Source organism: Harpia harpyja, chromosome Z, assembly GCF_026419915.1.
Source record: "Harpia harpyja isolate bHarHar1 chromosome Z, bHarHar1 primary haplotype, whole genome shotgun sequence".
NCBI classification, from domain to species: Eukaryota; Metazoa; Chordata; class Aves; order Accipitriformes; family Accipitridae; genus Harpia; species Harpia harpyja.
In genome coordinates, this window is record NC_068969.1 from 78,317,321 (window position 1) to 78,330,744 (window position 13,424).

Here is a 13,424-nt window from a genome sequence, read left to right on the forward strand (position 1 = left end):
CACCTCTGGTGATGACTGGTATGTGGAATAGGTACAAAGTTTAATTCAATCAGTCTTTTTGTAACCCCTGCACCTTAGAAAGTAATTGCTTTCTGTACCTGTGGTAGACAGAGAGAACGCATATGTGTGTATTAAAATAAGGTGATGTTCAGCTGTTTCTTATCCTATACTACCAGAAGGCTAACCAGAAAACAAAGAAACTTGAAAAGCCTTTTAATGTTTTGTCACTTTCCAAAAAACAGGTTATTCATGACAGACCAAATACTCATACCAGAAATTCCCTTCCCATGCAAGCTTCAGAGATATACTGACTTGTAAGTCACATATGGCTGAAACAAACAAGTCTGGGCTACTAATATTAAGGAATAAATGTATTTTGCAAATTCTAGGTCTGAAATGCCTAGAGTCTTCACAAGGCCTTTCTTAGGGTAAAGTGATGGATATGGGCACAGGACTTTTCAAAATGGTATTTCAAGGCTTGTTTTATTTGGTCTGGCTGGAAGAAGTCTTACAGCTTAGTGGTCTTGCAATTAGTAGTATACCGAGTGTTACTGAGTCTATATGCTTTAGCATCATGTTATAAAATGAAACTTGGAGGAGGAGTGTTGTTATTCACTAATATGAGAATTTAGTTGCAAGGCATTTGATTTTTAAAGTATTATTGATGAGGACATCAGAATAAATGCATTCAAGTACAAGTAGCATGCAGGGATGGATTGGCAGCAAGCGGTCTGGCGTTTTTTTCTATAGGCAAAGGTCCCACAGGCTGTTGTACATTGCTACTACCTGACTGAGATGCTTTTCTCAGACATACAAGACCTTTTAATGCACACGTACATGATTAATAGCAGCAATACCAGCTGTTTTTACTGAACCCAAGGAAAACCTCATTGCTTTACCATTACTCATCTGGGTTTAATTTGAACCAGTTTGCTGGTAAAACGTCTTAAAGTGCAAAACGTATATTTTACACATGTGCATTTCTTCTCCACCAATTCTGGAAGAAGAGTCATTGTGTAGTTTCTGGTGCATTGATGAGTAGGTCCCTCAAGGCAATAACTGGCCTTTTTTCTGCATATTTTATCCTTAATGTTGGCATCCCGTAAAATGACTTCAGTAAGAAAACTTGTTAGTCAGAGGCGATGTGGATTCCTTTGCAGGCATTTGGTGGATTACGCTGTCACTGGCTTGAGCCTCATGTGCATTCTTCAAAAACTGCATTACAGGGAACATCTGCTTTGTTGTTTGGAAAGTACTAAACATGATTACATTGGATGTACTGCAGCAGAAGAAAATACAGGCTTGGAAAGTGCTGGCTGGTGTGAGGATGAGGCTACAGTTAAGTACAAAGGGGAACAGTATCCCCTTTTTAAAAACAATTGGTCATTGGATTTGGCAGCATGGGTTTCTGAGTGTTTTTGAGACATACCAAGGTCAGTTCTAACAAACACTCAGTACAGCGGGGCTATGGAGGAGAACCTAAATACAAAGAGGATAGAAGAAGCAACCTTAGGGCTCGTTTGTCTCCCACTGAAGTCATGGCTAGTTTAATTCTTGCCCTTTAAATTTAAAGCAGCTGCTGCCATTCAAACTGCGTAACTGAAATTTTTTAGCCACATGGTGGCAAGCTTCCAGGCCACTAGCTTCCTATGCTTATATGGCACTAACATTAATAATACCTCTGTTCAGTAACAAAGGGAAGAATTTTCACGACCATCTCTTTCCTATCATGAAACCTTAGATAATCAGTAAATTTTAATAACACCCTCCTCTGCAGGAAACTCTTAGATCAAAAAGAAGGTATTCTCATCTAATCTTACTTGCTAGTTTGCTTCATAAAAAGTCTTGATGATCAGAAGTAGAGCAAATGTTTTCTTTATAGGAGCATATTTTGATTTCTGGACCAGTCCATCTTACATCTTTATTGCAGTTTACACCTTATATTCTTAAGAACAAAAACATTTCGTGTATCCAGATATGATGAAAAGGATAGGACTAACCTTCACACTGAGTCTTACTGTCACAGTAACTGAAAAGGACTCTGTGGTGGTGTTATTAAGTCCAGGATGAGCAAACAATAATCCTCTGCTTGTACTATATCTACAGGATGAAGCAGTTCTCGGAAAACTATTTCTCCCAACTCATACTTGCTATGTTTTATTTCATTCAGGTTGTCTATATCTTTTTTTCCTTTTTTTGGGGGGGGGGGGGGGCAGGGGGCAGAGTGAATAGACATCCCACTACCCTTCTACCAACCATTTGTTGAAGTGCAGTTGCAATGTCAACACCTCTAGAAATATTTTTTTTTGTTATACCCTGGCAGTATTAGCAGTAAATAGGGTGGGGAGCTCTGGGGATACTACAGACACAACATCCATTTAGAAAAAAAGTAATTTTTTTTTTTGCCAAAGGGGAAAAAGTACTGTTGATTTGCTCAGCTCTGCAGAAAACACTAGTGAGTTTTATGTGCAAAGGAGTAAATGAATGCATGTAAGTGACAGTATCCTCCATGTAACTCTAAAATTGATCCTGGAACTTGCTCAAGGAAAGATGTGGAAGAAGAATGAAGTGCAATATATCTGAGATTTAGTGTGACGCATGCCTTTCTTTGATGACTGAGACTAGTAAAGAATTAATCAGGGATCTGTAGAGTAGGCATGTATTGGCTTTTAGATTTCAATACCTCAAGTTCAGTTTTAGTGGAAAATTAGAACCCATCATTAAAAGTTTGACTTAATTTTCCTTAGCCGAAGTGGGAGTGAAGACAAGTGGCTAAGGACGTATTTAGGATCCAGCTAAATGTCTCAGCTTCTGAGGTCTGCATTGAACCAAATAGAAAAGAGAGGAGCTGTTTAAGACAGGCTGAGGAAGAATGCCTAGGATTTCTACTTCTTGCAGATACATTTGCCCCAGATACTATAGTGAGAATGAATTAATCTTTTCCCAGCCTTTTGAAAACTAGCCCCATCTCAATCTTACTACAATACTTACTACATTGAGTTTCACTTGGAATAAACTGGGTTGTGTGATGGACAGAGTCCCCTACTGCCCTTACCCTAATCAGATGTCCCTTTTCAAACCTAGGATGGGATAGGAAGTCTGTATATGTGGCACCAGGTTCATTCATGCTTTATCATTAGGATTTCTGCCTGTTTAGAGTGACGTTTCTGAAGGTTTACTGAAAATTCAATAGGAAAGCACATGCAGCTTTTAAGAAGACAGCTGTAAGTATCGCCACACAGCTGGCTGACCAGTGTGGTGTGTGGAGCTCAGCAGCCTCACATGTCTATAGGTCATGATGGAGCATTTCGTGGGGATATGCGTAGTCTCTGGGGATAAGCTCTCCATATTTAAAGATGGTGGTTGCTGTACTATCCACTACTTCGGGCTGGCAGGCACTGTACCCTATAGTTCATGCTACTCTTCTCCAAACATTATCATGACAGCTCAGATCTCCATTGCTTCATAAAATTAACTGTGATAACCAGATGTAAAATGGAAATTTAAAAAAAAAAAGTGTACACATACATTTTAATATATCTTCTTTAGATCCACATCCAGAAGTTTTAAGTGATCTTCCCTGACACATGTAGGTGAGAAAGTTTCTGAAGTGCTCTCTGACCATTTTCTTTTTCCTGAATACTTCAGTGCAGGTGGGCAGTAGGGTCTGACTGAAGCTTTGGTTAAGTCAGTTTGAGGTGTCTTACATCTCACAGGGTGCTGGTGGTTGCACCCTGTGGAGAAGAGCTGCTCTAAGGAGAATAGTTGACAAAAGCATTTTCAGGTGAGCAGCTTGGGAAGGCATTCTGTACTTGTCGTGGTTTAACCCCAGCCAGCAACTAAACACCACGCAGCCAGTCACTCACTCCCCCACCATCCAGTGGGATGGGGGAGAAAATCGGGAAAAGAAGCAAAACCCGTGGGTTGAGATAAGAACGGTTTAATAGAACAGAAAAGAAGAAACTAATAATGATAATGATAACACTAATAAAATGACAACAGCAATAATGAAAGGATTGGAATGTACAAATGATGCGCAGTGCAATTGCTCACCACCCACCGACTGACACCCAGCCAGTCCCCCGAGCGGCGAATCCCCTGCCCCTACTCCCCCCCTTTCCTATACTAGATGGGACGTCACATGGTATGGAATACCCCGTTGGCCAGTTTGGGTCAGGTGCCCTGGCTGTGTCCTGTGCCAACTTGTGCCCCTCCAGCTTTCTCGCTGGTTGGGGATGAGCAGCTGAAAAATCCTTGACTTTAGCCTAAACACTACTGAGCAACAGCTGAAGACATCAGTGTTATCAACATTCTTCGCATACTGAACTCAAAACATAGCACTGTACCAGCTACTAGGAAGACAGTTAACTCTATCCCAGCTGAAACCAGGACAGTACTCTTTTCAAACTGTAAGCTCACTTGAAGTCTTGTGACCAATTAGACTAGTGGGCAAGGACTACTGGCCTGTCAGGCTGCCAATTTAGTAGGCTGGAGCACGTCATAAACAAAGACTGCTGCTACAGAGGAGAAAATAGCCTTCTCTTGCCAGCTACTCCACTGCAGCCACAGCCATCAGCCAGTGCAGGGCTTCCTGGCTCTCGATGTGGTCAGTTCAATATACAAGTATGGCTGTCCGTCAGGTGCAGTGGCACCTTCTGAGATGAAAAAAAGGTCTTGATATTAAAAAAGCTCCTTTTAGGCATTTACCTTTTATTGTTTGTGATGGGTGATGGTGGTGTTACCAAGTGGATCCCCTGCCCCCACTGCCTTTTCACACATAAAACATAAAACAAATTCTTCTGAGCATTTAGGAACTTAGAGATTCTTTGCTAAAAAGCTGACACCCTTGCTTGTTTGTTTTTTTAAAGCTAGTAGATTTAGCTGTGAGAGACTAGCCTTATGTTCCCACTTGTGGAATTCCAAGAAAGTGGCTAATTGTCTTCCTCTGGGTGTAAAATTTAATTACAGATGAGTATTTCTGCTTGAAGTTATATTGTTAAATAGAAGGGTGATGCAACTTCTAGGCTGAATTGGTGGCAGTAGAAGAGGCCAAGACTCTTGAATTTGTTTTAAGGGAGTAATTATATTACTCTACACCCCGTAACATACATATTCTTATATAGACCTACATATGGCATGTGATGAGTATATCATAAAATTTCTTAGAGAGAGAAGAGTCATTATTTTTAAATGTAATGCTATTCATTATAAGCAGCAGCCCATAATTAGTTTCTCTGGATATAGTCAATCATGTAGTCACATCCATCCAAACTTGAATGTCCTCTTATTAAGATCGGTCACCTGAGTAATTGAATAACAGATCTGGCATTCTGTTGTGGTTATGTTAACAAATAAGTTATGAAGATTCAAATGCTGTTACTCACTTTGGTACTTAAAAGCTTGTTACATGTATGAATACAGATGTTGCAGATCTATATGATCATGGTCATAAAAATGATCAGATTATTCTAATAATCTGGTTTAACTATTTTAATCTGTAATAGTCAACTAACAATTCATCAAACCATATACTAATAATTTACTAGTCCATGATAAACTGTGTTTAAGTGTCTCCTTGATATGAATTTTGACTTGCTAACAATCTGACAAATAAAAAATCAATTAACTATCTGGACTGGCTCCATGCTCCTTAAAAGATCCTATTCCATATGTATTTCTTTCTGAATAAGGAAGAGTATACCTGAACATTTGATCACTTCACTTATTCATTTAACACCACTGAAAGGGAAATCCATGTACTACCTCACAGGTTCTTTGATTTGAGAATTTAGTGCATAAGCAGAGCAACACAAAAATGCTTGAACCATTGAGTATGTACAACATACACAAACAGAGCCTCAGAGTCAGTACCTTTCTACTTTTTCTTTAACTGTTCTTTTGATCTCTGTAGCTTTTTGACTCATTTGCAGATTCTTTTGTAGAAACACAGTTTATACATTAAAAGATTCCAATTTAAACCTTACTTTGTAAAATTCAAACCTTTCCCAAATAAATATTCTTTTCAAAAACTAGTCAATTTTCCATGAAAGAATATTACTGGATTTTCCCCATTTCCATGGATGGAAATATGAAAACTTACAGTTTCAGCCATAGTGTATTTAAGGTAAAGGTGGTTTTATATACCTATGATAAAGTCATAAGGGATTTTTGTCTCTTCCTCCCAAAATTACTCAAAAGAATGATGCAATATTAAAATGGAAATCTGACAGCAATTTAAAATTCCAAAACATGACAAATAAACACCATTAAACAAAAAATACTATGGGAAATAAAGGACTCATTACAGTAAAAATAAACAGCAACTTGTGTTTCTATGTATGTGAATGGAAGCCCAGTGAATACAGCATTTACAATATAATTCAAGAGTACTTACATAATACTATATAATTTAGTTGCTGCAATGGCGAAGAGAAATATTGCTGCCTTGACGGATTGACAGGGTGTTTAGAAAGTATTACATTAGTTATCAGCAAAACATGGTTTGACAATTTGACTAACTGTTGGAAATAACCTACATAATGACTTAAATTGAACATACCCACATGCAAACACTGGGTAATAACTGCATAATAATTTCTACCCTTTCAGTAAATGATGTGTGCCATGTGTTTGCGAGATTTGCTGTATTCAAACTGATTTAACAGTGTCATGAAACAGGCCAATTCTGCTGGCAGAATATATATGTATACACATATAGACACACACACACAGAGGTACAGAACTGCTTCAGAAGAAAATCTCACCCAATTATCAATGAAAATGAAGCCTAATTCTAAAAATATATATATTTTTTTAATTTAATGTTATCAACACTAGTAAAAAAGAGTACTATTATAGGCATTCATTTAAAATGGAGAAAGGTTGCACAAATGAGAGCGTGAAAATCAGCTTTGGGCTGAGTCCTATAAAGTGCACCAGGCATGCAGGTCCATGCAGGTCCTATTGCAGTAATAGCAGATATGCAGTATGCCTCTGACTGACCAAAGTTTTCAGCAAGAAGTATGGCATTTTATTCGCATCCTGTGTGGCGATTTTCACCAGAAATTGACATATACTCAATTACTACAAAAGTATCCTGCTTTCCCAATGTTTGCTGAACTTCACAACCTTTTGAGAATAAAGATTGAAATTAGCTTAGAAAATAACAGTAAAGAATCAAGTGAGTGCAAAAATATCACAATATTTAGTCTAGTACTAGATTTTTCTCTATTTTATGGAAAAGGGGTTTCAATCTATTGTACTTTCTACTGCAGACATCTTGTTTTGTGAAAAAATATTTAAGCATAGCTATTACCAGTGGAATTTCCACACATAAAGACCAAATTAAAATAGTGATAAATATGTATACATACCTACATATGTATATATGTGCTTATATATAAAAATAGATATACATGAATATATGTATATATATTCATGTATCTATATAGAAATATATACATACATACATATAGGTGTAAATATATACATATTTTTTAAAGCTGAGCTGTGCCATTTTATTAGAGGCAACAGTCTTGATTAGAATGCACCTCCCATCAATAGCTTTGGGGTACCAGGCAACACGCTGTGACCACTGAATAAAAGTGCAAATTCTCTTGTGTCTTTCCAAAATCTCATTAATAAATTCCAGTTTTAGGTAATAAAATCTCTGGCCAGTCCTCTTTCCCCTTCCCCCCATGGGATCAGCATCACATTGCAGCCTCTGAAATGGGTCCCCATATTAGAAATTACCGTAATCCAGGCCTAAGCTCCAACCTCTTCACCCACGACCTGTTATTGGTTAGATGAAACCAACAGATGCCATTAGTCTCCCAGTTTTACCCAAGCTCAATTCTGTCAAGTGTTTGAAGAGAGTGATACTTTGGTCAGTTAAATTTTATTTCCTCACAAGAAGTCACATATATTGAATTGCTAATATTTTCTCAGTCACTTAATACATTTTATTGTTGTTAAACCCCTTTTAAGTATTCCAATCCAAAGACAAAAATAAATGTTACAGAAATTTTCCAAATTATGAATTGTTTGTATTTACATCATGCTGTTAAAGCAACAGATATGCTGTGTTGTATGCACTTTTCCCAAGACACATGAATCCTATTAAGCATTATTAGCAATTTTTTTTTTTTTTGCAATGAATTCTCTTTCCATCCTCTTTCACATGGTGACAAATGATGGCATGTAAACAATCTCTTCCACCAAAATGACAAGAAACTGTTGAACATACTTGAAATATGTGTGGGAAAACCATGAATAATGTTATGTAAAGGCACAAATGAATGAATGGGCTAATTAGTGTATCATTCAAGAGTTTGCAGACTTGGAGGCTTAGCTCCACAAATAAAATGGTTCACTTAAGATAATGTCATGATATATTTTAGGCTATTTGATCATTCCATGGAAGGATTCAAAAACTGGGAGTTTATGACTACTCACTGCTGGAGTGAAAAAGCAGCAGGTGACTGGATCTTGGAAATCTGTGACACTCCATCTCAGCTAAGAAATTTCAAGACTCCAGGTATGACTCTAAGCTTTGTTTGGGCTCAGTGAATTCAGAAGAATGCTTGCAGTTGCTAATACTGCCTTGACTGTTTTCCACCTTTTATTTACAGCTGTAACATCACAGGTTTTAGTGTGAAGGCAGAGCTGTGAAGAGCATTATTCTTAATTTCAGTTATCAATGCACTCTTCATTTTTATGTTGCTGTTATTTGCCTTTTAAGACACGTGGTTCTCTTTTATTCTAAACGTACTTCTGGTTTCCATGGAGAATTTCATCTTCTCAGGCGTAAACTGCCCTCTTCTTTGCAGTCACATGTGTTGCCTCAAATTATAAAAAGAGACTTTGGCCATTTAGAGCTACATCATACCAGACATGAATTCTTCAAGCAGAGACAGGCCCCTGTACCATGTGACAGGTTACCAAGAGTCAGTGCTTTAAACAAAGCCAGATCTTTACTAGTCGCAGTTTTCAAGGAAAAAGATACAAAACTGCATGAAATTGCCACATTTGAAAGAAGTTACGGTATGTCCATATGCAGGCATCTGTTTTCTTGGATGTTGAATATAGATTTATCAGACCGGTCTTCAACATAAGTTAGAGCAGCCCAGAGTTATTAAGCTGTATTCATATTGCCTCTGACTTTCATGGCTGATACAAGGCCCATATTCACTTGGCCTATATCAGCTATATAGGGCCCATGGATTTATTTTTATGGGTTTTTATTTTGCTTTGTATTTTTTATCCTACCCATAAGAAAAAGTGTCATTTATCAGTGTTTACACAACTAGAAAATCCTACTATACAAGAGAAAGAAATTCATGGCTTGCTACCACTAGCAGGTTGTGTCATGCTCCTGTGCGTATGGACAGAGCGCTCAGACCTCACATTCATCCACTCACGAATTGTGCTCCTAGTAAGAATTTTTGAGGCTACAGATGTTCTTCTGCTTTTAATTCCCACTGCACAGTTCAGTTTCATTCACATATTTCAGTATCAGCACTTCGAAAGAAATGGAGATTGAGAAAAGGGCTTTCAAAGAGACTCATGGGAGCACATGCTTACTTCTATTTGCTAGTTATGAGAGATGAGTATATACTTGCCTTTGGACTTACTGAAAATTTAAACCTTAAAAACCATTTTGAAATAGATACATTATACACAGACAAAAATACCACTGTTTATGCATGAATACTGAATATAGGTCCTTCCTTTGGAACCCTACATCAAAGTAGGTAGAAACCCTTTAATAAAAATAATCAAAGGTGAAATATCACTTAAACAATCTAAATTAAAACATGTTAGAGAGACGAATACTGCTGATGTATTGGAAATCATCACTGAATCTAAATTAACAGTTACTCTGGTTGGACGGCATGTCAGAATGCAGTAATATTACATTGGAAGCAACAAATCTATTTGATTACTGCTTTCTGATAGATAAAAATTAATTATAAGAATTCGGCTATGAAATATATTTAGGACTACAATGGCATTAGCAATAGAATAAGTTTATAATTTAATGAAATAAAAGATACATTCCATCTTGGGCAGCTAAGTAAACTCACAAAGCAGTAAGAGTTTTCTCACTCATTTGCTAAAAATCAATTCTGAATTTTAAGACATAGATGTTAACTTAAAGTACTTGAAGCTCTAAAAATATATCCTTGTGAACTTAACAATAGGGGATTTTAAGTATATTTGTTCCTGAATTAGTAGGTTATTGAAAGTCATTAAAACTATTCAAATAAGCCTCACTAAGTATAAGTACTTCTATTGTTTCTACTCCATAAAAAGCACACAGAAAGAAACATTGACTAAAATGCAAACTGAAGTGCTTAAAAGCTTTGAGTTTAAAGTAAGAAAGGCTAGCGTGATAGGGCACGTACATGTAGTTGACTATTCTAGAATAATGTTAATTGTTTCAATTCCACTTTGTCCAAGAAAGGCCCATTAATGTTTCTGCCACCGGAGATGGAGTACTTTGTCTTCCTCTTGGTTGAAATGTGGTTTGTTAAATTATTCTGATTGGAATGAAGGCTACGTGCAGTTCACCTGTTCCAGGTAAATGTGCCTTTCTTGGAGGCCAGCTGGTCCAATCATTCCTGCAGCCTACAAACTCAGTAAGACTATTTCCATTGTGACAGAGCAAGCCAGGGCACAGGAGGAATTCTAATGTGTGAACACGGAGTTGTCCTATCTCCTTCCTATTGCAAGTGGTGCGTAGGCCAGACTCAATTGGATTTATACATTTCACTTTGGACAAAAATGAACCCTTTCATTTCAAAATTATGACAAAATGGAAGTGCTGATTTTATCCTGCTTAGATAATTTTCTGTCTAAAAAATCTAACACACAGATCAGCCACACTCAGCTGCTGTTGAAATTGGAATTGAATGATAATTTTAGTTCTTTGTTTCTGCTCTTCATTAGCTAAATTATGTTGTTTTTAATGCAGCAGATGGCCAGATAGCCAATCTCTCTGCTTTTTAAAAAAGTTTCTCTGCCTGTCTGGACATGAAATCATATTCTCTTATTGCTTGTCTCAGTTGTCTGCATAACCTGAATATTTTTTTTAGGATGCTAAACCAGCAGTCGTAATCCAAAATTTTTAAAACCTGTTACATAATATGGGGCCAATAAGTCCCTATTGAAGACCAAGATAATCAGTGTGATATTCAAAATTGCTGAGCAGCGAACAACTTTTTATTAATGTCTGTGGTAACTCTAGGGTAGCCAGTGTCATTTAAATGTCAGCTGTATACTCAAGAGGTTAACTTTAAGCACAGCATTTTGAAAATCTTGATTAACATCTTCTAGAGCTCTGAAGGGAAAAACCAACATTACCCATGTTTCAATTTTCACTTCATTTTATTTGCATTGATCATGTCTCACTATGGTTTTGCATGTTCTAGTATAAGAACATAGTATGTTCTTAGCTAAGTGATGTTAATTGCACCAGTAAATGCAGAGCAAAGTTTCCAGTACACTAAAAAGGGGTATTCAATAAATGTATTTGGAAAAGCAGCCATAGACTATGAGCAGAACTGTTCAGGGATTCGAGGGGCAGTTTAGTGTTTGGGTTTTTTTTTTAATTTTCAGTGCTTTAAAATTTGACAGAGGGGAGGTGTTAAACAACAACTAAGTAATTTAATTTTAATCAAATTACTGAAAAGAGACAAAAATCAATTATTTTCAACTCCATCTTGCACTTGTTACTCCTAACACAGCCAGGAACGTCTCTGGCTTGAAGGACCAGTTAGGGTAGCTCTTCACCTGTGTGCGTACCAGAACCCAGCGGTTCATCCAACAGGCATGAAGGACAGCCACAGTGCAACATGTTTCAGCTACTCCCCTGGCACACTCCCTGTACTAAAGCCTAGAAAAGAGTTAGTAGCATAGAGCCATTTTGCAAACTGTTCATCCCAACTATTCTCCAGACATCTTTTCCAGCCCCTTTATGTCACCAGGACAGTCTAAAAGTGGCCAGCTACATTTCCAGCTTCACATTTAAAGCCTGTTCCTGCACACTGCTGTTTTACATACATAGTTGTATAGATCTTAGTGATTTATCAATATCAATACTTTATATATACTCTTCTCAGTACTACAGTAGCTAATCTCGTGGGACTGATTTCTTTTGCTTCGTGAGGACTAAAGCCTAAAGACCCAACTCTGGAAGAAAAGGGGCAGTAAAGCCAGAGGATGTGGAGAAAGTGGACCTGCCCAACCAAAGGTTGTGGAGGAAGCTGATACACTGAAGGAATCCTGCTGCAGAACTTACTCTTTACTTTCTTTTAACTGGAGTGTGAAACAGTGCTTGAGACTAGTTAGGTTTTTACATGCATTTGGGTTTCACAAGATGCAGTCTGGTTGTGAATTTGGATCGTGGTTCATTGTATACTGTCTAGTAATATGTCCCCCAACTTTCTAGAGCAGTGGTTGACCTGTGATGGAAGCTGTCCAGTAACACTTCTGTTCTGAAAGATTTGAAAGTGCCTGCCTTATATTAGTGGTGGATAAACTCAGCTGTTTGGGCATGTTGGGATTAGTCTCCACACTGAACAGAATGTGAAGTAAACAAAAGGTGCTTAAACACAATTTATGGTGCCTCTCAGTTTATCACCGTAGCCTGCAGTTTATCACACTGATATCACATCATGCCTGTTTCTTGTTTCTGTTGTGTGCATGTGTTTGTTTAGCTATTGAAAGGTCTTATAATTAAGAGCTGCAGTTTTCCTGTAATCAAACTGAGAACAAAGAGCCAACATGTCATCATATCCCTTCATTGGCAAGGTAATGCCACATCTGTTACCCGTAAAGAAATGCAGGGTCCAGTTCATAAAAGTAGTGCATGTGATTTCTGCATTTAATTCTGTAGAGTTTATGGAGGTGGACATGTGCTTGCTGTGAAACACTGTGATATACCCTTTCTCCTATACATACAATATGAGACCTCTGTTACATACTAAATACAAGCAGGGTAAAGGATTATTCTAGCCAAACTAAATGATGGAATCAGCCAAAAATGGGGAAAGAAAGATTTTGGCTTGAATGTGCATACTTTGTTTATTCTTTATAAAAGCGTGTGTGTATGTATATATACTTAGTTATTGAAATATTTTCATTGTGCAAATTAAACCTGCCTTGAGGCAGGCTTCATTTATTTGCTGGCAAGTCACATGAATTTTTCCCCTCTTTATTTACTGAATCCTTCTTAAAAGGCAGCTAATCTCCTGAGAGACCCTGCGTTATTCCCCTCGCTGCCCTCTTGCATTAGGTGTACATTCAAAGCACCAATCCTTCCTGCAGTAATGTTAGTACAGGCCCTTCCATGTGTGTACAGTCCAGGTACAATACACTGTGCCTGAGGAGCATCTTTACCTGTGGTTATTTTTAGTGGGTTC

The 13,424-nt window shown here is 37.6% G+C and overlaps 1 protein-coding gene across 2 annotated transcripts in view; it reads left to right on the top strand.

Annotated features, from left to right (window-relative positions):
* Positions 1-13,424, top strand: part of PCSK5 (proprotein convertase subtilisin/kexin type 5) — a 257,932-nt gene that overhangs the window by 172,144 nt on the left and 72,364 nt on the right. For both annotated transcript variants that reach the window (XM_052776735.1, XM_052776736.1), the window contains exon 13: positions 8,400-8,536. In XM_052776735.1, the coding sequence (XP_052632695.1) occupies positions 8,400-8,536 (137 nt within the window). The remainder of the gene's footprint in view (positions 1-8,399; positions 8,537-13,424) is intronic.